Genomic DNA, 25,346 nt, shown 5'->3' with positions numbered 1-25,346 from the left:
GATCTCAAAGCATATCAGTCATACTTAAATAAAGGTCAGAATCATACTATTTTGATCCATTGTTAGCTTTCATGGTGTATAGGATGGAAACAGAAGCCTATGATACCCTTATAGGATAACAGATATACTACAGTGAGGGGCGGAATCGTACTATTTTGGTCCTCAGCCTTCATGATACTGAAGGGCCAAGTCTGCACCAACATGGCAAGCTGGAGGGAGGGCGCAGAGGCAAGGGTCCGGGCAGTCGAGTGCATGAACCACCTGCCAGCCAGTGATGTGTAGGCTTGAGCCGGGCGGGGGAGGTGCGGCGTGATGTAATCCAAAGGGGAGCAGTGGCCTCGGGTGTCCCTGCCGTCCAATCCTTGCATAACTCACCCCATCCATCGGAAATCGCGTTATACCGTGGGTCTGGGGTACACGCGTTCAGTTTTTTGTATCCGTAATATTTGCCACGGTGACTAATTTCATAACTGTTATACCTGACAATTTTTTTTTTTTCATACGAAGGGTCCTTTTTGTGTGGAAGAGGAGTGACAGTCCCTCTTTTGCCCTTTAATTGGCGTTCGGCCCTTCATTTTGCTCTCTAGAAACTCCTCGATATTTTCCTTTACGCCTTGATTTGCTATATTGACTAATTTCATAACACTAATATCAAACTATATTTTTTTCATACGAAGGCTTTTTTTTTTGGTTATGTGGAGCAACGTTCCCTTTTTTGGTCTTTTCTTGGAGTCCGGTCCCCCATATTCCCCTCTGGCAACTCCTCGACACTTTCCTTCACGCCTTGGACATCGGGTCAACTCTTAACCACATTTCCAAAGCGGTAGATAGCTCTGGGGGTGTGCACGGCATCACTTATCGGACGTGCCTGCCTACCGGTGCCTCTCCGCCTTAGTAACCCACGGGCAGCAGTGGTGAGAGGGTGTTCACCGCCGCGCTCCCGATACGCCGCCCACCAGTGTCCCGGGCTCTCCTCGGACGGTGAGATGGAGAAAGCCGCGATGACTCTAACGATCGGGAAGCTTATCCATGCCGTGACCTTGTGTTGTCTGGCTATCGGTGAGTGACTTAGCATAACTCAGGAGGCGTCACCCGTCATCCCCTCACATCCACTCATCCAGTACTTGACGTTAACTCGGTTCCTATCACCCATCCTGCCGAGTGAGGGAAAACTAACGAACTTTGGGGTGGATGATCCGGAAAAGGAACGCGGTGTACATTAGAGAGCGGTTTCCTTTAGTTATCCCTTCACCCACTCGTTAGTTGATGGTTGATCGCTTCTTCCCATCACCCATTTTGACCAGTGATGGGGGAAATAACTCACTATGGCGTTTAGTACAGGAAAGAGAACATAGTGACCATTAGAAAACCATTAGAAAACGTGTTCTTCGCTCCTTACCAGTCTACCTCCCCATCCATTACCTGACTTTTATCCACACGTTCCCATCACCCATTCTGACCCGTGATGGGATACAAGAACTCACTCGGGAACTTGATATAAAAATGAACACGGCGTAGAGCAGAAAACGGGTTCCTTTATCGGTCTGTTATCTTTGTGGGAAGTGAAGGAACGAGGACTGAGGAGGAGGAAGAGGAGGATGCGGCTCTGGGAATAGGGTCCGGCCGGTCGGTGTCACATTTCGAAAGCGTTTTATTGATGGTATAGAAGGACGCGTCTGGAATAACCTCACGACTTTATCTCTCCGCGTTACCCTCAAAAAAGGAGGATCATACTGTGCACCCGGTGATGGACTGGGTTGCTGGCTGGCTTAGGGTTATGAAAGGGTCCACGGTTATGCCTTATGTGGTTAGGGAGATGTTCCTGGAATTAGTGGCTTGGGAAGGGGCCCGTTCTGGTGGTTAGCTCTTGATGTCTGGCTAATTGGTGTGTGTTTTCGAGTTTTGGGGTTCTTGTATTCTCTTCTTCATATCAGAGTATTGTTTCTCCCTTCCTTGTGGCTTTGTTAGGGCTCCGTTGTGGTGATTAGCTGTTGGTGTCTGGCTTATAGGTGTGTTTTCGAGTTCCTGTGTTCGTCTTCTTTTCTTAATATCAACGTGTATTGTTCCTTCCCTTGCTTATGGCTTACCGTCTTGTTGTCATTCCTTGGTGTTGTTTATGTTTTCCTGCTGTTAATGTCTGGCTTTTTGGTGTTTAATTTTGAGTCTCCGCAGCTTTGTCTTATTTTCTTCGTATCAAAGTGTATTGTTTCTTCCCTTGCTTATGGCTTACCGTCTTGTTGTCATTCCTTGGTGTTGTTTATGTTTTCCAGCTGTTGATGTCTGGCTTTCTGGTATGTTTTTCGAGTCTCCGCATCTTTGTCTTATTTTCTTCGTATCAAAGTATATTGTTTCTTCTCCTTCTTAGTGTCTTATTTTTCAATCCTCCCCTTCTTACGGCTTAGTGAGTTGTTTTCATTCCTTGGTCTAGTAACTCTAGTTGATGCGTTCCAGCTGTTGATGTCTGGCTTTCTGGTATGTTTTTCGAGTCTCCGCATCTTTGTCTTCTTTTCTTCGTATCAAAGTATATTGTTTCTTCTCCTTCTTAGTGTCTTGTTTTTCATTCCTCCCCTTCTTGCGGCTTAGTGACTCATGTTCATTCCTTGGTCTTTTTTATGCGTTCCAGCTGTTGATGTCTGGCTTTCTGGTGTGTTTTTCGAGTCTCCGCATCTTTGTCTTCTTTTCTTCGTATCAAAGTATATTGTTTCTTCTCCTTCTTAGTGTCTTGTTTTTCATTCCTCCCCTTCTTGCGGCTTAGTGACTCATGTTCATTCCTTGGTCTTCTTTATGCGTTCCAGCTGTTGATGTCTGGCTTTTTGGTGCTTAATTTCGAGTTTGTGAATTCTTGTCTTCTTTTCTTCATCTCAACGAGCATTCTTCCTTCCTCTGCTTATGGTTTAGTGTATTGTTTTTCATTCCTCGGTCTTATTTATGTCTTCCAGCTGTTGATGTCTGGGCTTTTTGTGTGTTTTCGAGTTTGTTTTTTTTGGCTACTTTTCCTAATATCAAAGTGCATTTCTTCATCCCCTCCTTATGGTTTAGCGTCTTATTTATCATTCCTCGGTCTCGTTTACGTCTTCCAACCTCCTGATTTGCTTCCGTGCCGCCATCAGCGCAGAAATCACGACTCCTGTTTGTTCCTCGACTGTTCTTCAGTTTGTATTCCTCCCCCCTTCCCCACCTCCTCCTTCCTTTGTTTCCGGCTTAAGTTCTTGTTTTTCTTCCTCGGCCTTGTTTTTGTCCTCCAGCCTCGAGATGTGCCTCCTGGACCGCGACGCAGCAATGATCAGGGCCTTTGTTTGTCCCTTGGATGTTCTCCTCCGACGATCTTCTCTGCACGCCTCATGTCCCTTGCCCTTTGTTTTCCATGCTTTGGGATCCTTGTAATGGCGGGTGGGAGGGTGGGGGGGGGGGGGGGTTGTCTCTTCCTCGTGTTTTTGTTTCTCTCGAGGGAGTCGTGTATGTTTATTTATTTTTTTTTTTTTCCCCGCGGCAAAATTTTCAACGGCTCTTTGCCTTCGCCGAGATTTCGCTGTCGACGTAAATCCCTTCCCGCACCAGCTTTAACAACCGAGTGCCGCAGGTTTTCCCGTCCGAGGTCTTTCCGCGATACTTTATTTTCTTTTCCTATGATTTCGAACGTGACTATGGCCCACGAGCTGTTTTCCGCGACGTATTTTACTTTTATCGCGAACATGAAGGCGGCTCGTGCGCACCCTCGGGCTGCTGTAAGGAAATAGATGAGCCCGTAAACCGTATAGCAATGGACCTGTTGTTTGTCTTCCTCTCTCTCTCTCTCTCTCTCTCTCTCTCTCTCTCTCTCTCTCTCTCTCTCTCTCTCTCTCTCTCTCTCTCTCTCTCTCTCTCTCTCTCTCTCTCTCTCTCTCTCTCTCTCTCTCTCTCTCTCTCTCGTGGACGCGGTGACGAATGAGCCGCCTTCGTTAATGTGACGCTAATTGTTTTTTTGTAATGATTTTTTGCGAACTTGTGCTATCTGTTTGTCGAGGTGTCAGTGTGTGTGATTCACCGGTCGCCGTTAAATGAATCGCACGAACATTACACCCACTATGAGGCTCGTTCGTGTGTGTGTGTGTTTGCTTAATTTCTTTCTCTTTTCCGCCTCCTCCTCTTCCTTCGTCTTTTCCTCCTCCTCATTATCTTCCTCTCTTTTTTTTCTCTTTCTCTTTCGTCTTTGGGTTGTCTTCGCGCTTTTGTTAGGTTTGTTTCATTTCTTTCTTTACCTTTTTATTTTTATTTTTCTCTTTTCCTTCTTCTTCTCATTATGTGCCTCTCTCTCTCTCTCTCTCTCTCTCTCTCTCTCTCTCTCTCTCTCTCTCTCTCTCTCTCTCTCTCTCTCTCTCTCTCTCTCTCTCTCTCTCTCTCTCTCTCTCTCTCTCTCTCTCTCTCTCTCTGTCTCTCTCTCTCTCTCTCTCTCTCTCTCTCTCTCTCTCTCTCTCTCTCTCTCTCTCTCTCTCTCTCTCTCTCTCTCTCTCTCTCTCTCTCTCTCCTCGTTCTCTTTTTGTCTTTTGATTGTCTTTGTATTTTCTTTGTTATTTTTCCTCCTACACCTGCTTCTCCTCCTCTTCCTCCTCCTCCTCTTCTTCCAGCAATCTCATCTCCTCCTCCTCCTCCTCCTCTCCCCCTTCCATTTCCTTTGCCTCTTCTCTCTTATTGTTCCTCCGTTTTATCAATATTTTCCTCCTACACCGCCAGCAACAGCACCACCACCACCACCACCATCACCACCACTACCACCACCTGCAACAGCACCACCACCACCACCACCACTACCACCATCACCATCACCAGCAACAGCACCACCACCACCACCAACAACAACAACACTACCACCACCATCTCCTCCTCCTCCTCCTTCTCCTCCTTCTCCACCACCACCTCCACCAGTACCATCACCATCATCACCATCTCAACCACAACCACCACCATCAATTTTTCCAGCGCCTCCACCACACCTCTTTCAACCACTACCATCGCCATCATCACCATCACCAAATCTCTTCCTCTTTCACCCTCTTCCTCCTCCTCCTCCTCCTCCTCCTCCTCTTCCTCCTCTTCCTTCCAGCAGGTATATTTATGTAATCTCCGCATTATCGCTTCCGAAGTAAATAAATCACCTTCACGGCCCACAAACCCGCAATCATTATTTATAGTTTTATTTTTTAGTCCTGGTTCGTAAATAAAATGTCCCTTCGCTCAGTGGTTACTAAAACAGGTGGCCATATTTTAGGGGCTTCGTCTTTTTTTATTTCTCTTCGTCTTCTTTGTCCGTGACTGCTTCTTCTTCTTCCTTCTTTTCTTCTTTTTCCTTCTTTCCTCGTCCACGTCGTCCTCTATATCCTCGTCTTCCTCCTCCTCCTTTTCCTCCTCCTCGTCCTCGTCCTTCTCCTCCTTTTCCTCCTCTTTGTCTTTTTCTTCTTCCTCTTTGTTTTCTTTGTCTTCTCCCTACTCGTCCTCCTCGTCTTCGAACGCTCCTCCTCCTCCGTCCCTTCCCTTTCCTCCTCCTCCTTGTCTTCTTCCTCCTTCTCCTCCTCCTCCTCCTCCTCCTCCTCCTCCTCTTTCCCCGCCTCATGCTCTCCCTTTGTAGTCTTTTATTGCCCTTTTCACCTTCCACTGGCAAACTTATATAATTATCACGATCATCAGTTTCTTCTTCTTTTCATTTTTCTTTCTCATCTTCTTGTTCTTCCTCTTCTTTCTTCTCTTTGGTCAGGTATTTTCTCCTCTTCCTCTTCCTCTCCCCTGACTCACTTCGGATTGCTTGTTATCTTTCCCTCCGCCGCCCACGTCTACTTTTGACAACTATTCCCTTTGACTACGGCGTAACTTTCCGGAGCAACGTCTCTCCATACGCTTCTCCCAACTTCTTCTTTCTTTTCACCTTCTCCCACTCCCTTGCAGCGCTGTGTTGCTACCCCTTCCAGCGTCCCAACCTTGCCCTCCTACGCCCTCTTACGCCATACTTCCCTTTCTCCACCGTCGTACATACGCTTCTCCCAACTTCTTTCTTTTCACTTTCTCCCATTCCCCTGCCGCTCTTTGTTGCTACCCCTTCCAGCGTCCCAACCTTGCCTCCTACGCCCTCTTACGCCCTACTTCCACTTACCTCTCCACCGTCGTCCATACGCTCCTCTCTACAGTTCTTTCTTTTCACCTTCCTCCCACTCCCCTGCCTCGCTTTGTTGCTACCCCTTCCAGCGTTCCAGCCTGACCCTCCTACGCCCTCCTTCCACTTACTCCTCCGCTGCCATCTTCCACCACTTTGGAGTCCCTCTTTTCAATCACAAAGGGGTTGACGAGGCCGCCTCCAGAGATCAAAGTCAGCGTTACAAGAGTCTGGCCAGGGGGAAGAAGGTGAAATGTTAGTCTTATTCGAGGGAACGCATCCGCTTCGCCTCATGTAAAGTGATGATGTTTCTTTTTATTTTCAGTGGAGGCGAAGGTTGAAGGCTTTTAATTTTCTTATTTTTCTTCTCCCTTTTATCCTTTCCTCCTCCTCCTCCTTGAGCCCCACTTGCAGCGTTGAAGGACAGGAGCTGGAATTGTTTATTTTACATTCATGAACATTTTGCCTGGAGCTTATATTTCCCTCACGGCACTAACTTAACTTAAACGTAATGTATGATGGACTAGCTCAGCGCCAGTCACGGGGTAATGTGGCAGCAACTTGCAGTCTTTCCGGGTCACAAGGACGTTCAAATTCACTCGGGTCGGTATTCTCAGAAGCTTTCACCTCTCACATCAACTACTTTCAAAGGTCGAAAAGGAGACCAATCGCTTTCTAATGAGTGTTTCCGTAGATTCGTGGCACAAAACAATAATCACACTTCCAAAAGGGTCATAAAACTACCCATGGAAGTGCACCAAACTCCTATGAAAGCCTTGTTAATCCTGTGTGTTTAGGCGCCGCAGCGTTTGAGAATATGACCCTTAAACTTAATGTATGATGGAACAGCTCAGCGCCAGTCAGGAGGTAATGTGGCAGCGGCTTGCAGTCTTTCCGGTTGGCAAGGTCGTTCATACTCAGGTGACCCTTAGGCGGTGGCGCTCGGGCGTTATTAATCCCCCAGGTGAGCAATGAGCGGAGCGCCGGCTGCTCGGTGGCTGGTGAACCATAAGTCGACCTTCCCGCAGGAGCCTTAGTAAATTATTGCCGCTCTGGGCACAGCGGAGGAGGGAACAAACACATCTCTCTACCTCGGGAAAGTAAGTAATGATTACCGCTACGAAAGTTAGTGTTCGCCCCGTGACGAAGCATTCAGGCAGGAACAGGACGCGTCTCTACACAATAACCCCGCCGACAGCCCGCCTTGTCCCCGGTCTAAGGGTCATATTCTTAAACATTTCACGCACACATATTTGACAAGGCATTTGTAGGAGTGTTAGGCATTTCCAGAGGGAGTTAAATGTACCCTTCTAGTAGTTTAACCCGTCATCGTCAAGGGAACACCCGTTAGAACCCGATTCATCTCCATTTCGGCCTTTGGGAATAGCTGAGGTGAGAGGTGGAGGCGTGTTGTGCGGAAAATAAGCGTGCGGAAAAACATTAAGCGGATAGTTTCGTGTTCCCTTCAAGTAGTTCAACCATTTACCTGTACCAAGACCTTAAAAAAAAAAAACACTAGTTAGACCCCGATTCGTCTCCTTTTCGGCTTTTGAAAATAGTTGAGGTGAGAGGCGCAGGCGTCTGAGAATGGCCGACCTAAGAGCCCTCCCCGCCCCGTGTTTAATGCCTGCTGGAAAAAGGCTGTGTTGCTCGGCGTGTGGGCAGAAAACACAGGGAGGCGCGGCACCCTTCCTGCCCCGGGTCTCGAGGGGAAGGGCTCCTCGGGCTTTATTGGAAGTGTGGCGAAGAAAAGGATGAGGGTTCTTTTTATGAAGCTTTTTGTGGAGGGTTGGCATAATTTCATTTAGTTAGCGAGGCTGTTTTTTTTTGTTTCTTTCTTTATTTCTCTGGCCTTGAGCTGCCTCCTTCACTGTAAGAAAAGTGTTAGACGGACATTTAGAGATCTTATGAGGTTACATTGTTCCTTCTTTTCTCTGTTAGATGGACATTTAGGTTTTGTGAGGTTATATTTCTTTTCTCCTTTACAATAAAAAAAGTGGTAGGTGGACATTTAGAAGGTTTTATGAGGCTATATATTCTTTTGCCATTCAGCTGTCTCCTTTACTGTAATAAAAGGTGTTAGATGTTCATTTAGAAGGTCACATGAGTTTCTTATCTTTCTTTTTTTCCCTTGGGCTGCCTCCTTTCTCGTAAATAAAGGTAATGTGAACATTTATAAGTTCTCGAAAGGTTATATTGTTTACTCTGAGCACAATACATAGTGACTTCGAGGGAGAGGCCAAAGAGACGTAAGTAAAGTTATTCCGCTGGTCTTTATCGGCTTTTGTGTCCTCCAATTCCTGTGCTTTTAGGCTTAACCGCAAATCAGCCGTTGCTAATGGACAAAGAGCGGCGCGGCGGCTGGCGTTTGTTTTGCAGGGCGGCGGAAGATTCAAGACCAAGACTCAGGTTAAGTGGCTTGGTGTGGCTTTGTTGCCTCAGCGCGTCTTACCTTCACGCAGCCACTCTGTCTCACCTCCTCGCTCTGCTTTTGCTGTATTTTTTATCGCGTTTTATCTGATTTTCTATTTATTTCCTTCCTTGGTGCAGTGGTTAACGTGCCTAGCTACAAATCCTATGGCCAAGGTTCGTATACCGGTGTGCAACTCACCCAGTCATTCATCCTCCATTTCGGACTGGTCGACAAATGGGTACCGGTGAAAACCTGAGGAAGGTAAACTGTCACCCTTACCCACCACAGTGTCAAGGGTCAATGCGACGGAGATGAGCACCGGGGCCACGCTCAACTTTTTTTTTCTTTTTTTTTTACAACAAAGGAGACAGCTCAAGGGCACAAAAAAAGGAAACAATAATAAAAAAAAAGCCCGCTACTCGCTGCTCCTACAAAAAAAGAATCAAAAGAGGTGGCCGAAAGAGGGATCAAACTAAAGCCTATGCCCCTAACTTTACCTAACCACGTAGATGGCCTAAACACCCACACTGGCTCGCTCTGATGTCCACTGCAACGCTTTAGTAATGCAGTGTTCCCGCCGCTGCCGTGCTGCCGCGTGTAAACAGCCCTCGCAGCTGCACCCGAAGCTAGATACGTTTATCATTATCACATTTCAATAAAAATATCATTGACAGGCAGGTATTGACACAGCGCGTAAATAAAATTGCAGGCAAATAATTTCGAAATACTCGTCGTGTTTTGCGGAAAGTAATCGTGCGGAAAAACATTAAGCGGCTTAGGAAGAGGAAGCGTTTCGCCGAGTACATTACACGGTACAGTAACATAGACTTTCGGAGACGGTTATGCTCGTATTTCGTAGTTGATTTTGATCGCGCTGCAAAACCCTCCGACGCTCCCTTTGTCACGTCGGCCCCGCGCGTCGCCGAGTCCTGGATGAGCAGCGGGCTAACGCTCTCGTCTAGTCAAGAGTATATATAGTGTGTGTCTGTGTGTCGCCGTGTCAGTGATCGCCGGCAGCGGATACCATTCCCGGCGGCACACTACAGATGTCAGGCGGCATGTTCAAGGCCGGGACACGTGGCAGGCGGCCGCTAGTATATAAATTATTATCGGCAGTATGAATCAGACAAAGGAGAAGAGGGACCTAGGTTTTGCCCGTTAGTGTGCCGCGTGGCGTCACTCTACAGCTTGGTCATGATGAAGTGTCTGTATTGGTTTGATCATTTGGTCTTTATTAGAAAACTTTTGCCTATTCAAGAGTCTGGTTGTCTAAAAGTTTAATATTCATAGCGGTTTAGTCTTCAATTCGACTATGTGTCTCGGGGTATGTCGTCAAATTTGAATGATTTTGTATGATTGCTGCAGCATTGGAAACAACAGCATGTTTAAGAAGAATGATAACTACTCTTTTACAACTGCTACAACTATTACTACTATTACTACAACTACTACTTCTACAATCACTACAACCGCTACTACTACTACCACTACTACTACTACTACTGATACTGATACTTCTACCACTACTACTACTACTACTACTACTACTACTACTACTACCACTACTACTATTACCATCCCTACTCATGCTGCTTACTGATGATCTTTCCCACACACGCGGCAGCTTAGTTTCAGTTCCCCGCCGCCTGGAGCACTTGGGGAGGTAAGCCGTTGACTGTGCATGATCTTAGGCGCTTCAAGACTCGAGCTGCATTATTAACACAGTGTACATAGCGTGTTTAGATGAACTCCCTCGCCTGTCTTGCTCCTGGTCTTTTCCGACTTATACTCTTTAACTCTTTTTTAGCGTTTCATCTGCTTTGTGTATGGAAACGTTTATGTCGGTTATGTTCACTCACTTATTTGCAGTTATTTATACACTAGCGTTGGTTTTATGTCCATTTTCTCTTGCTTTTTGATTGCTTCATGAAATACTCTGGCCATTAGCTGACAGGCAATCCCGCTCAGGAGAAAACATCCGTCTTGCGAGGGTCATGCAATACCTCTGACTTATGACTCTGCTGCTCGGCTCTCATTTACCTGTGATGGGAATGGACAACGTGATGGGAAGCTGTTTCTTTTTAAAGTTGGACATATTTTTCCTCTCCTGCACTGCACCGTTGCAACTCACCCAAGTTTTCGAGTGACGATGCGCCGGGGAGCCATCCATTATTGTCTACCCCGCGTGTCCCTCATGGTGTTTGCGGTCTGGCTTGCCTCCTGGAGACTTCGAATTTATTGAACGAGTATCGGTTTGCGCGGAGGAGAGCCAAGTTTTGAGTAAAGTCAACTGTCGGATCGGTAACCTCTCGGGACGCCATGGCCGTCCTGGTGTGTGTGTGTGTGTGTGTGTGTGTGTGTGTCTGTGGTTGGGGGGGGAGGAGGGGGAAGCTTTGCAAGGGGTTGTAAGCCCCCGCAATATTCTTTACCTTAAGCTGGTGACCTGCACGCCGCTGGGTCCTTTTATGGCGGTGGGATATTTGGTTAACATAACTCGAACGCTACTGACAGCGCTATTAAAAGTGTTTGTGCTTAGAAACAGAGGCTCCTGTGGTAATAACTTGAAATTAGGTCGATCAAAACTGGTTCAGGAAGTCATAGCACATATAGGACAGCTTGTACAGCCATATTATTTGTTACACTCAATTCGTATTAAGTCTTTGTGATGAAGAAATGGAGCTGGCGCCGGTATTCCCTTCCATTATGAACCACACAACAGTTTCGTCGTTGCTGCCCAGCTTATTAATCTGGAAATAAATAAAAGTATATGCGGGAGTCAATGAAACCAACATCCTGTCTTCACGTGGGTCACATTTTTGTAGGGCCAAGAAATTGATATGTTTATTGTAAGGAGGCTTGTAAAAAGGATATTGTTTAAATGCCCACGCAACAGTTTTTCCATCGTAACTCAATCTGGGACAGTATCTGTAAAAGAGTCATTTTTCTGTTCATTCGCGGTACAGAATCTACGCCTGAAGGTAGTGGGTTAATGCCGAGGTGTCGAGTTCCCAGTGCTGGTAATGGAACTCTTACCAAGTTAGATGTTATTGAAGTTATCTCTCTCTCTCTCTCTCTCTCTCTCTCTCTCTCTCTCTCTCTCTCTCTCTCTCTCTCTCGCTCGCTCTCTCTCTCGCTCGCTCTCTCGCTCGCTCTCTCGCTCGCTCTCTCGCTCGCTCGCTCGCTCGCTCCCTCGCTCTCTAGCTCGCTCTCACTCTCTCCCCCCTCCCTCTCTCTCATCTAACTTTTCACCACCACTCACGGGCGACTTAGTGCTTTGTGTTATGTGCGAGAGAAGTTCCAAATGTGCGATGCTTTTCTTATGATGGTAGAGCAGCACGTCTCCTTCCCGACAGTTGTATCGCTCGCCGGTGTAATAAAACAGAGCATCGCGTACGTAGTAGTTCCCTATCGCCTCCATTGGTTGTTGTTATCTTCGAAAGTTGTTGACTGCGGCATTTTTGAGTCCGGAAGAGCTTGCTGCACCAACTTCGAGCCTCGTTGTGATTCACTTTAACTGTTCTGCTGCTCACCGGTGTGTATATAAATTGGCATTCCCTCCCGGCGCGCCATTCCATTAGATTCCAAAACACCTGCTTCCTATTTATTCTTTTTTTTTTGGCATTGTTTTCTCTCTCAAGCGTATTAAACTTTTAAATCTGGGCTGAACTTCACGAGTCACGAAACTTTCTTTTGAACGCTTTTGTTGGGCCGTTTTCGTTTTTGGTGTAACAACTTTAGCACTTTATTTTTATAAGGCCCGGGCCGGGCCTCTCTCTAAATGATTCCCCTAAATACTGGCTTAAAAATTTGTTCCTGAAAAGCCTGAGCCATTTTTGCCTTTCTGAACTGAGTGACTGCTAATTATTTTTCTCATAATGACGGCAATAAGCAGAGAAGGGTTACGTACGCTCTAAATAAACAAAAACGTAATTAACTCCATACTGTATAATGTCCAGATTATTACAACGGTAAGTCTTAATTATGATCCTGTTTCAAAACGAGGCGAATATGTTAATTTCTCTTGCTTTTTTTTTGGCCCTCCTCCCGTACAAAGACTTTTACGTCCATATAATTTGCATCCATTTTCGTCCCGGTTCTTCCCTTCCCGTTTTTTAAATTTTGTTGTTGTTGTTGTTGCGGTTACTGTTGTTTCTCTTCTTTCCCTCTCCTCTTCCTTCTCTTACTCCTCCTCCTTTTCTACCTCCTCATGTTTCTCTTATTTCTTCTACTACTACTACTATTACCACTACCACTACTACTAACACTCTCACTACTACTACTACTACTACTACTACTACTACTACTACTACTACTACTACTACTACTTCTACTACGAAAACCACCATCATCACCACCACTACCCCTTCAACCACCACCACCACCATCATCATCTCCCACCTCCCACCAGCACCACCAGCACCAAAGCTGCCTCACCCGGCCATTCCCTCGGGCTGTATCTCTCCTTCTCGAGACTCAAATTCCTTCCACGCGCCTCGGAGGAAGACAATAAGCAGCAACACGTTTTTCCAGGGCAGGGCTTAAGCTTTAACATGCGGGGGAGGGAGCGAGGCGAGGTCAGTCAGGCGCCCCCCGTGAATGGAGAGATAACGAACTGGTTCCTGCCTTCCCACTCCTGCTGCTCCTGATGCTGCTGCTGCGCCTTCTGCTTCTGCTTCACTTGCTCCTCCTCCTCCTCCTCTTCCTGCTCTTATGTTTGCTTCTTCTGCTCCTGTAGTTTCTCTTACTCTCCCTGCTCCTCTTTCTGCTTCACTTCCTCCTCCTCCTCTTCCTGCTTCTGTCTTTGCTTCTACTGCGTTTGTTGTTCCTCCTACTTTTCCTGCTCCTCCTCCTGCCTCACTTCCTCCTCCTCCTCTTCCTGCTTCTGTCTTTGCTTCTACTGCGTTTGTTGGTTCTCCTACTTTTCTTGCTCCTATTCTTTATTTCTGCTTCTGCTTCTGTTATTCCTCCTCCTCCTGCTGCTCCTCGTCCTCCCAACTTTATTACCTCTTCCTCCTGCTTCCTCTCCTTCTGCTGTTCCTTCTTCTCCGCCTGCTTCTGCTTCTTTGCGCTGTCTTCCTTTATGCTCGTAATCCTCCTCCTCCCCCTTCTCTTGGTGCGGTTCCTTTTGCTTCTGTCTATCCTCATCCCCACGCAGACACACACACACACACACACACACACACACACACACACACACACAGGGTATTAGATACTAAGCGTGATCTCCTGACTTGCCACGAACGTCTTGAGTGCATTCATAGACTTGGCGAGAACTTGTGTAGGTTGAGTTTACAAAGAGAGAGAGAGAGAGAGAGAGAGAGAGAGAGAGAGTGACAGAACAAAAATAATAAATTATGCAGCGTCAAAACACACTTTCTAAACAAGAGCAGACTAAGTGGGGGAAAAAAATAAAGATAAAAGTGATGCACAGAACAAAATGAAATCAGCGGACAGGAAACTCAAATTTGCAACACTGCGCCTAAGAATTTGCCGGAGACTCAAGAAAAGAAAAAAACAAAAAAAAAAAAAAACACGCACAAGAAATAAGAAACAAAAACAATTAAGACTTCGGAAAGCAGGAAATTGTGAAAAGAGGAATAACACATTTTTCTTCCCTTTCAAGACATCAACATCACATTATCTCTATACATCATTTATCCTTCTCTTTTATTATTATCCTTTTCGTTCTCTCTTCCTTCACTCTGTCGTCCATTTGATTGATTTATGCATCCCGGCGTGTGTGTGTGTGTGTGTGTGCGTGTGCGTGTGCGTGTGCGTCTCTCTCTCTCTCTCTCTCTCTCTCTCTCTCTCTCTCTCTCTCTCTCTCTCTCTCTCTCTCTCTCTCTCTCTCTCTCTCTCTCTCTCTCTCTCTCTCTCTCTCTCTCTCTCTCTCTCTCTCTCTCTCTCTTTCATTTCTCTCACATTCTCCTCTTTCATCATTTGTTTTATTCCATGGTGTGCAAATGGCCTTCAATATTTTTCTATTTGAGAGAGAGAGAGAGAGAGAGAGAGAGAGAGAGAGAGAGAGACAAATTCACTTAGTCTTAATATATGACTGACTCGATCATTTCATTATTCAGCCCGTACGTGTGTGTGTGTGTGTGTGTGTGTGTGTGTGTGTGTGTGTGTGTGTGTGTGTGTGTGTGTGTGTGTGTGTGTGTGTGTGTATGCTCTCTCTCTCTTTCTCTATCTATCTATCCATCTGTCTATCTCTCTATCTATTTATCTCTCTCTCTCTCTCTCTGAATCATATGAAGAATTAAATATTTCAGGAGCCAATGGGCCACACCGGGAGATAGAGGCGCATCGTTATCTCTTCGTAAAGTGAAGCGCAGTGAATAATAAATATACATCCGTCCGTAGCTGCGAATATACACGTGGCTTTCAAAGTAAATAAAAAAAAACGTTAATAATAAAAGAGGCTCTTAATATTTCAGGGGTCCACGCGGCGGTTCATATTCCGTCCTCTGTTATTCGCAAATTAAGTTTTTACGTTGTCATTAACATTTTTTTTATAGTTATCCTTTTTTGTTGTTGTGCGTGACTTTGAAGTGAACAATTGACATCCAGTATTTTCTCTTTAATCTTTTTCCTACTATTTTTTTTCTTTCCTCTCTGTTTGGATTAAGGACAAACGCTTCCAATTTGTAGGGACACACAACATGGATTTTCATTTTCCAAGTTAGTGTTTTTACTCCTCTGCTTTTTCACATCGTGCTGGCCATTCGTTATCGTTTTCCTCACGTGCTTCAATTCACCGTAACTGTATTTATTGACGCTGCCATGCCGTAGATTAATCTGCTTCAGGGTCACGTGTTTTCATATATTTTTTCAGCGTATTTATTGTGTTTTCTCTCTTTTTTTATGATGGGTCTGTGAGTACGATCTCTGTTCAAGGATTATAGTTTCTAGGCACCCACAGATCTATGTTAGTCTCATCTAATACTTTGTACGAGGAAATATAAAAGACTACAAGAGGTATAACGTGTAAAGCGTATTATTTTCTTGCTAACTACGTATTTATGTCAATCTCATCTAATAACAAAGATCTTATAAATGGTAAGAGACACCATTCCGAAGCTTCCCATTGTAATCGGTCGAAGTTGGCTAATAATATATATCGTACAAAGGGATAGGCAAGGATACAAGGAGAATATATGATGCAAGTCGGCCGGAGATCACAAGTAATTCCTCATCCGCCGCCCCATCCATAAATTCATAAGTCCTCCGCTTGAAACATTGAAAAGTATATGAGTTCACAACACGTTTAATTAATATGTTCGTTACACCCACTCTCATTCTTGCAGACCAGTTCTTACGTGATCACTTCTTGAACCTAAATTCGTCCAAGCTGGCGATATATATATATTTTTTGAGAATGACGACTTTATAAACGTCCCTTTTATTAATTCCATCAGCCCATCAGAATACTTCAATTAGGTCATCACGCAGCCCACGCCTTTCCGAAGAATGCAAATTAATCTTCTCTAATCTTTTTTTCCTGTACGGTGCGTGTCTGTCATGACGGTTTGATTATGATGCTGATGAGGTGATTTGATTGATGGCGATGACTGTGTTGCCGATGATGAATGACACAACACCCAATAAAAGACAAAAATAACAACAATAGCTAATGATGATAATAAAAAAAAGAGTAATACCGATAATGATAACACTAATAATAATAATAATATTAATAATAATAATAATAATATCAGTAACATTAGCCAAATGCATTAATGTTCTTCACACATTTTCTCTATTGAATAATTACAGCAATTATAATATTTTGCTGCAATAATTTAAGTCGTAATATTTTTTTTTGTTTTCGGAAATGTCCAGCTCATCAAAAAGGCGTCCGGCTGTTCATCCACCCCGGCATATATTATTAACCTGTTTATCTGCTCGTTTTAGTGCTTAATAGTGTTTACCCATCTGTTTGTCTGTTTGCCCGTCCGTTTGTTTGACTGTTTCTCTCTCACTAAGAAAAAAAAACATTACCTCTGTCGTTTTTCCCAGTGAGTAGCGGGCTTTTTTTTTTTTTTACATTTGTTACCCTTTTTTATGCCCTTGAACTGACTCCTCTGCTGTAAAAAGAAAAAAAAACATTATTAACCTTTTTATCTATTCCTCTCGGTGTTTATTTATCTGTCTCTGTTTTTTTCTGTTTTCCTGCATGTCTGTGTGTCTGTCGGTCTCCCTCACACACAGAAAATCGACGTATTATTGTAATTTTTTCTGTTTCTCTGTTCATGTCAGTTTTTCACCACCTGTGTCTCTGTTTCTTTGTCTCTCTCGATGTCTGTCTGTTTGTCCTCCTGTCTGTCAATCTCTCTCTCTCTCTCTCTCTCTCTCTCTCTCTCTCTCATACAGAAAACCATTATTGCTATTGTCGTTATTTTTTCCATGTTTCTCTATTCATGTCAGTGTTTAACCCTCTATCTCTCTGCCTCTTCGTTTGTACCGTCTGTCCGTTTGTCTTTCTACCTCTTTGTCTGTCTAACCGCCTGTCTGTCTAGCTTGTCACTCCATCACACAGAAAACCATTATTGTTATCGTCGTTTTTCTCGTATTCACTCTTCATTTCCTCCGCTTCCTCTCCGCCCCTCACGTTATCCCCACGGCCCCGCTGCGCAATTAAAGTCACTTCCCACCGCGGCCACGACTTGATGGTGAGAAATGGCGGCCGAGTATGAGTTTATTTATTGTCTTAATGTGCACTTACTCCTTATTTACGCCCCGTCCTTGCCTTGGGGTTTTATGTGTTTGTGCGTGTGTGTGTATGTGTGTTTGTGATTTATGGGTGGAGGAAAAAGGAGGTTGGCAGTCGGTTGGTATGTCGGTGATTCGGTTCGTCGGTTGGTAGGTAATTTTGGTGCTTTTTCTTTTTTGTAATGGTTGGCTTAATGTAATGTCGTGTTTTTGGTTTCTTTCTTGTTGCTTTATTTATAGAGGTGGTTGTTTTTGTTGTTCTTATTCCTTGTTTTTAATGGTGGCTTAATGTAATGGTCGTGGGTGTGGCTGTTTTCGGGTTGTTTATATGTAGAGGTGGTTGTTTTTGTTGTTATTGTTGCTGTAGTGATTATGGGTGTATGTGTGTAGGCTTGTGTGTGTGTGGTGGTGCGTGCGTGCGTGTGTGCGTGGTGGTAGAGGCATAATTATTTGTATACGATAATGGTATAGCTTTTAAAGGCGCCAGTACTTATAATGAGGGATAATGACAGCTTTTAATGGAACTGGCTTTAGTGGTTGCGTCAATGACAATGAGGCTGTTGTGGTGTTTTGTGGGCGTGGTACTGAATTTATTTTAGGATGCGGAGGCGAGAGTGGTGGTGGTGGTGGTGGTGGTGGTTGGATGTCGGGAGTAATTGGATTATTAGTGATGGTGATTGCAGCGGTTAGGTTTGATGGTGGTAGTGGTGGTGGTTAAGATGGCGGTGTTAATGGGTAAGATTGTGGAAGTGGTGTTTCGTGGTAATGATGGTGGTGGTGGTGATGGTGTATGTGGTTACCTGTGTATGTATGTGCGTGTGTTTTAAGTTGTGGTAGTGATTGTAGTGGTTAGGTTTGATGGTGGTGGTGGTGAAGATGGCGGTGGTAATGGATGAGATTGTGGAAGCGGTGTTTCGTGGTAATGATGGTGCTGGTGATGGTGATGATAGTGTCTGTATGTGTTTTCCTGTGTATGTATGTATGTATGTGTATTCTAGGTATACATTTTTATCCTTTCTATCAACACACTATCTATTGTTTGTGATGTATACTGGTAATGATGATGATGATGATAGTGTCTGTATGTGTGTTCCTATGTATGTCAGTATTTCAGGTGTACATTCCCATCCTCTCTATCAACACACACAATATATATATTTTCTGTACCCGTAATAAACTCGCATATTTATTCATACACTCACTACTCAGTACGATCAATCTCACGTTCATTTATCACGCTGACGCATCATATACACGCGCAGTACGTTCAGTTAGTCATTCGTTCGCTGAGTATTTCGCTCCCACGCACGAGTTGGGATGTCTGTCCTTCATAAACTATCCTTTCCGTAAGTTGGGTCAATTCTTGTGCGTCACTGTGGGCTGGTGTGGTACTTGTTTGCTACGCGTCATCATCGAGGCTCGTAACGTGGCCTGTTTGTTCCTGTTTTGACGTGTATGTTTGGCGTCTGTGTGTGTGTGTGTGTGTGTGTGTGTGTGTGTGTGTGTTTAGTTCCCAGGGTTTCCTTCCTCATTAACTTCGTCTGTTTTGGAGTGAAAACAATAATTAGATAAAAAAGTAAATACGTTAAAACATATTCTTGCTATTAATTAAAGAACATGAAAAAATACACTTCGACGCAGTTTCCTTTTTAACTCTCTACAAAACAAACGTATCATCAAGGTATTTTAATGGACTTGGTTTTGTGCTGGCCATTCATATTTACATCCTTTCATATGCAAGGTAAACCACTTTTTTTTTCATTCTGGAAAATATGAAAAAAATATGCATTGTTAATTTATCAATGATGCTTCTACGTCCTTCCGAAGACCTGCATGAACTTAGTACGCAAAATACCATCTGATCCGTCTTAGGCTCAAGGGAATTTCTCGTGAATTTCTGAGATGATAGAATAATTCGAGGAAGAAAAATACTGTTGTCTGAAGTCTTTGTATCAAGAATTAACAAGCCGTAGCCTCCGTAATCTGTATTCATTCTCAGATTCCGCTCGCGAAACTCATCTTCATTTATTTTCATTGAGGAGGAGGAGGAGGAGGAGGAGAAGGAAGCGGGATGGTGAGAGCGTGCAAAGCGTCCGGGCTATTTGCAGTTGAAAGAGACGCTTGGTGATGATCGCGGGGGATGCGGAGGTCGATGGGAGGAGAATGAGATGCGTGGGAGCGGTGGGCGGGATGAAAGCAGGCGAGAGAAGGTGAAAGTTGAAATGAAACATACACCTGAATGGAGAAAAGATACATGGAAGAGATCGTGTTTAAAAGGAAAGAAATCATAAGTAGGCAATAATTAAAGATAGAATGTTAGTGGAGGAGAGCAAGTTAGACATAAGAATGAGAGTGCTGCAATTGATGATAGAGATAAGTAGAGAAAAAAGAACATCACGTGGAAGAGATAGTGTGTTAAAAAGGAAGGTAAAAATAAGTAGACAAGAATCAAAGTGGGATATGAAAAGTGGAATGTTAGTATTGGAAAGCAAGATAAGCAGGTTAGAGAATGGAAGTGTTGCAATGGAAGGAAGAGCTAAGTGGAGAAAGACTTAGTTGAAAAATGAAGAATGTTAAAAGTAAAGTTTATTGTAAGGGGACAAGAACTCGGGTGGGATATGGTCGATGTATGTGAGAGAAGGAGAGCAAGACTTGAGTTAGCGTTGGGTAGACTGTGGGTGGGTGACTGAATGAGTTAAGTAGAAGAAAACTCACCTGGAAGAAATAGAGAGTTGAAAAGGAAGATTGATAAAAGTGGCCAAGGATTCGATAGGGATATGGAAGATAGAATGTCAGAATAGAAGAAGAATGAAAAGCGGAGACAAATAAACATGGAAGAGATTGCTGATAATGAAGAGACAAGTGGACGAGAACTCAAGTGTGACAGGGGAAATAGAACGTTAGTATAGGATAGCAAAAGTGACGTGTAAGTGGAATAAACGAATCAACGTGGGGGAGATTGCAGGTGTGGGGGAGATGAGTAGATGAGAATTTGCCGCGGATGTTCGCTGGGAGATCGAGGCGAGGGGAAGGGCCATGGCAGGGAGACGGTCAGGGGTGGAGGCAGAGGTCTTGGGTGGTGGCGGCATGAGGACAGGGGTGGTGGCAGAGGTCGGGAATGGAGCGGCGGCAGAAGGCAAGGGTGGCGGCAGAGATCAGGCCAGGGGTGGTAGGAGAGAGCAGGAATGTTAGAGTCGGCCGCTGAAGAAGCTCCTTTGGGTAAGTGGTGCAGCCGGATGCCGAGGGAATCGAAGGGACAGATTGAAGAAGCAAAGGGGAAATAAATAAGGCAGGGCAGATTTACGTGAAGAGGAAGGAAAAAAAAAATACAGGGAAAAAGAGGAGGAAGTAAAGGAGAAAAAGAATATTAACAGGAGGAGGAGTAGAAGAAAACGAAGACAACGAAGAGGAGGATGAAAACAAGAAGACGATGATGATGTTGATGGCGATAATGATGATGACGAAGAGAACGAGGCTGAAAAAAGAAAAGTAGAAGATAAAAAAGACAAAGAAAGACAAAACAGAAAAGAAAAAAATGATAAAGAATGAAAAGAAAGAAAAAGAGAACAAAAGTATTAAAGAAGCAAGAAAAAGAAGAAAAAGAAAAAAAGAACAAATAAGTAAGACTAAATAAAGCTTAAGAAATAAAAAGAAGAGAGTTAAGTAGACTTGGCTGTGAGACGGGGAGACTGGTAGTGGAGGAGGAGGAGGAGGTGGAGGAGGAGGAGGTGGAGGCAGTGGTGGAGGTGGAGGGCCCATGAATATTGGACCACTGACGCCCATCCGAGGCAGCAAAGGCGAAGTGTGGTGCGGCAGGAGGAGGAGAAGAGGAAAATTGAAGACTTAGAGGAAAGAAAATTCAGGAACGGAAGGAGGCAAAGGAGAGAAGGAAAGAGGAAGGCGAAAAAAGTTGGAGGAAAGACTAAAGCCAAGAAGCTCAAGAGGAAAGAGGAGGACAAAAAGAGGTCTGGACGAACTCTGGAAGCTTGTGGAGAGGAAAAAGGAACGACAGAGAAGACCTGACTGAGCGATGTGGGAATTTGATTAAGGGTAGATGAGAGAGAGAGAGAGAGAGAAATAGACAGACAGACAGACAGGCATAGACAAATACAGAGATAGAAACAAAGAAGAAAAAGAATTCGTGCCGGAGTGTTTTTTTCTGCGTGTGTGTGTGTGTGTGTGTGAGTGTGTGTGTTCCCTCGGACAAAACAAGCCAAGCCAGAGCAAGTCTATAACAGGATCGAGGCCTGAACGAACGTGCGTTGGCTAGCCCGAACAGAGTTAGGTGTGAAAAGAGGATTAAAAAAGAAGAACAGGAAAAAATGATGGTGATGTTAGAGAAAAATGAAGAATAAGAAGAAAAGAAGAAGAAGAAGAAGAAGAAGAAGAAGAAGAAGAAGAAGAAGAAGAAGAAGAAGAAGAAGAAGAAGTAGAAGAAGGAAGAAGAAGAAGAAGAAGAAGAAGAAGAAGGAAGAAGAAGAAGAAGGAAGAAGGAAGAAGAAGAAGAAGAAGAAGAAGAAGAAGAAGAGCCATAACAAAACAAGATCAAGAACAAGAATATCAACAAGAAAAGGAAGAAAAAAGAAAGGGAGAACGGTGAGGGATTCTGACAGGCGTGCAGGGAAATATTTAAAGACCGCAACATGACTTCCTTTACAGCGAAAAATTGCTAATCTGTCGAGAACTACGCGAGGCAAACAACCACCACGTAAACAATCCCTATTTTAAGGCACCATTAGATCACTCAGTTAAAACGTAACGTAGCACAGAAGCCAAAGAAACCAATGAAACGAGTCCTCAGTGAAGAAAAAAGTCCCTCTCTTCTTGGTCCGTGGGCAATGAGAGAAAAGTAAGAGATCTTGGCCCCTGATTATAGTGACTTGGTTTTCACACGAGCGAATGGCCGCCTGGAAATATGTGGCGGGTCCCTTGGCGAGTGGTGGCGTGTAGAGAGAATGGGAGCGATAAGGAGAGAATCCTCAGACGTCAGCACTCGGGTAATGCGCTAGATTGGCCTTCCTCTTTACCGCCGTCCCCCAAAAAAGAAATGCAAGCAGGCAAAAAAACAAGGAGGGAAGGAAAGTATATGTGGTGACTTTAAGGTCTTGTTCTTTCCTCTCAACCCTACAGAAAAAGGAATGCAGAAAAAAAACAATGGAGAAAGGAAAAAATATCTAGGTTACTTGTTCTTTTCCCTCGCCTAAAAAAGGAATGCAGAAAAAAAACAAAGGAAAAAGGAAAGCATATGAGATGATTTTGAAGCCTTGTTCTTTCCCCTTAACACCACAAAAAAAGGAATGCTGAAAAAAACAAGGGAGAAAGGAAAGAATGTCAGGTGACTTGCTCTTTCCCCTCGCCGCTAAAAAAAGGATGGAGAAAAAAACAAATAAGAAAGGAAAGCATATGAGATGACTTTAAGGCCTTGTTCTTTCCCCTCTCCTCCTTCCGCCCCCAAAAGAGGAATGTAGAAAAAAAAAACAAGTAAGAAAGGAAAGAATATCAGGTGACTTTAAGAGTTCATTAAAATAAACGAGTCTGCTTGAAGTTTGTGGAAATGTGAAGTTACAAAAAAATATATGAATGGGAGTCATTTTTGTTTAGGGCAGCGATGAAAGACTCGTAAAGGGAAGTTAAGAACACGTCTGTACGGCGAAACAAAGGAGAGAGCGACAGTTTTGCGCTTCAGCAGTTATTGAATTAGATCTTTCTGTGCATTTTTGTTTTTGATGTTCTGAAATATTTCTTAAAATGTCATCTGTATCCCGTAGACTATTACGTATGCAGTAAGTTTTGGAATTAAACGAAACCACGCTGATAATAATAATAGGACAACAACACTATAAACAGTATAAAGTAGATTACGAATAACAATACGAAAGATAGACGGATGAAGAAGAAAAACGACCATTATCAATACCACCAACATCACATTCATCATTAAACCAGTAACATATAGAACAGCAACAATCTGAATGGTATAAAGTAGAAAAGAAGAATAAGAATTGGAATAATGGAAAAAGAGAACAAGAAAAAGCATCATTATCAATATCATCACATTCATCAAACCAGGAACAAGCAGAACAGTAACAAGAACAGTGACCAACCATTCGTCCAAAGAGTCCGCGAAGGAAACCATTCACTCTTTACATCAGCTCAGGATGGCGACCTCCTCTTCCCCTCTCCCTCTCCCTTCCCTTCCTCTCTCTCCCTCGCCTTCTTCCTTACCCCCTCCTTCTCTCCCTCCTCCTCTTTCTTCCTTTCCCCTCCCTCTCCCTCCTCCTCCACCACTCCACACTCTCCTTCCCTTCCCATCCTGCGCTACCCAATCTTCGCCAAGGTACCGCTGATAATACCACCTTTAAGAGTCGCCCGAGACGTCCCAGCTGCGGCCCGGTAAAGTTAGCCTTCCAAGGTGCTGCGGTGGCGGAGAGAGTCCAAAGGGTGCCCACCAGCGCGTGCCACCCTCGACAGCCGCCTTTGTGTCCGGGTCCCAGTGCCCTGAGCCGGAGCCGGGCCGGAGCGTGTGTGCGTGACTGAACGTTGCAAAGCTGAAGGAGAGGAACGTGTCTCTTCCCTTTTCCTCCCAACTTGAAGGATGTGATTTTTTCCATAATTCCCTTGGGACGGATTCATCGGTGCACCATTTAGCTCTTTCTGTGTCTCCGTATTTCTGTTGATCTTTACGTTATTTCCTAGAGACCAATTCACCTTTGTTCCATTTAGTTATTTCTCTCCCTCTCCTTTTTTTTTTACATTATTTCGCTGGGATTACTTCACCGTTGCACTATTCAGCCATATGTGTCTCTCTGCATTTATTTTATTTTTTTACGTTATTTCTTAAGGACCAATTCATCGTTGCACCATTCGGCCATTTCTGTCTGTATGTCTCTTCATTTCCATATTATTCACTAGAGACTAATTCACTGCTTAGCCATTTAGCCATTTCTGTCTCTCTGTATTTCTCTTCATTCTTACATAATTTGCTAAGGACATTTTCACCGTTGCAACATTTAGCTATTTATATATCTCCATATTTCTCTTAATTCTTACATAATTTCCTACTGACAAATTCACCTGTTCACCCTTTAGCCAATATTGTTTCTCCTTCCTTCTCTTATTTCAATGATTATGTTTTTTTTTTTTTTTTACAGTGTGCCCGTTTCATATGCACCGTTCTTCCATTCATCTGTCTTTCTGATTTTCTCTCTCCCAGTCTCTATATCCTGTCATCACACATAAGTAATGCCTTCCTGATCACGAGAGTTTTTGTCCTCTCTTTTTTTGCTCTTTGTGTACAGGCGACTTTCTCCCGTTACTGTGCTGTGTGATTAAGTGGAGTACAGCCACTTCCTTTTCTTTTACCCTTATAATGTTTTTTTTTTCCTCTTTTTCTTTGTCTCGTTTAATCATCTTAAGTAACGCCATTTCCGATTAAGAGCATTTTTACGTGTTCTATATTCTTGATCCTTGAGCTGACTAATTACTCCTTTAATTACGTCTTGCTTACTTTTTTAATCGTTCAGTGCTCTTTGATATATCAAGAAAAAAACACCTGCATTTTTTACAGGTTATGATTCCCTTCGGACGGATTAATCGGTGCTTTACTTCTTTAATCGTTCAGTGCTCTCTATTATATCAAGGGAAGAACACCTGCCTTTTTTACAGTTTATGATTCCCTTCGGACGGATTAATCGGTGCTTTACTTCTTTAATCGTTCAGTGCTCTCTATTATATCAAGGAAAGAACACCTGCCTTTTTTACAGTAAAGGAACCAGCTCAAGGGCAAAAGCATATGAGAACAAAAAAGCCCGCTAAGCAATGCCCCTATAGAAGAGAATAGAGGAGTGGCCAAAAGAGAGGTCAGTTTCGAGTGGAGAGGAGTCTAAATACTCCCTTCTTTTCCTAAGCGTCTGATGGTAGTTCTCACGCCTCTTGAGTTGGATATATTTGTCTTCTTTTTGTGTTGCTGGAATGTTGAGTGTGTTTCCCTTTTGTGTATTGCGTTGATTAAGTGTCACAAACGTCGTCTCTAAGGCTGATGTTTTTATTTCGAGGATAAAGTATAATTTTCTTCTTAATAAATGTCTGCCTCCGTCCCTG

At 43.9% G+C, this 25,346-nt stretch overlaps 1 protein-coding gene across 1 annotated transcript in view; it reads left to right on the top strand.

Annotated features, from left to right (window-relative positions):
- Positions 1 to 691: 691 nt before the first annotated feature.
- The window catches only part of LOC126997511 (uncharacterized), a 104,448-nt gene continuing 79,793 nt past the window's right edge, over positions 692 to 25,346 (top strand). Inside the window, exon 1 of the mRNA XM_050858632.1 lies at positions 692 to 1,059. Coding sequence (XP_050714589.1) covers positions 987 to 1,059 — 73 coding nt within the window. The 5' untranslated portion in view covers positions 692 to 986. The remainder of the gene's footprint in view (positions 1,060 to 25,346) is intronic.

Source organism: Eriocheir sinensis, chromosome 12 (genome assembly GCF_024679095.1).
Source record: "Eriocheir sinensis breed Jianghai 21 chromosome 12, ASM2467909v1, whole genome shotgun sequence".
Taxonomy (NCBI): domain Eukaryota; kingdom Metazoa; phylum Arthropoda; class Malacostraca; order Decapoda; family Varunidae; genus Eriocheir; species Eriocheir sinensis.
This window is presented reverse-complemented; position numbering and strand designations above follow the sequence as displayed.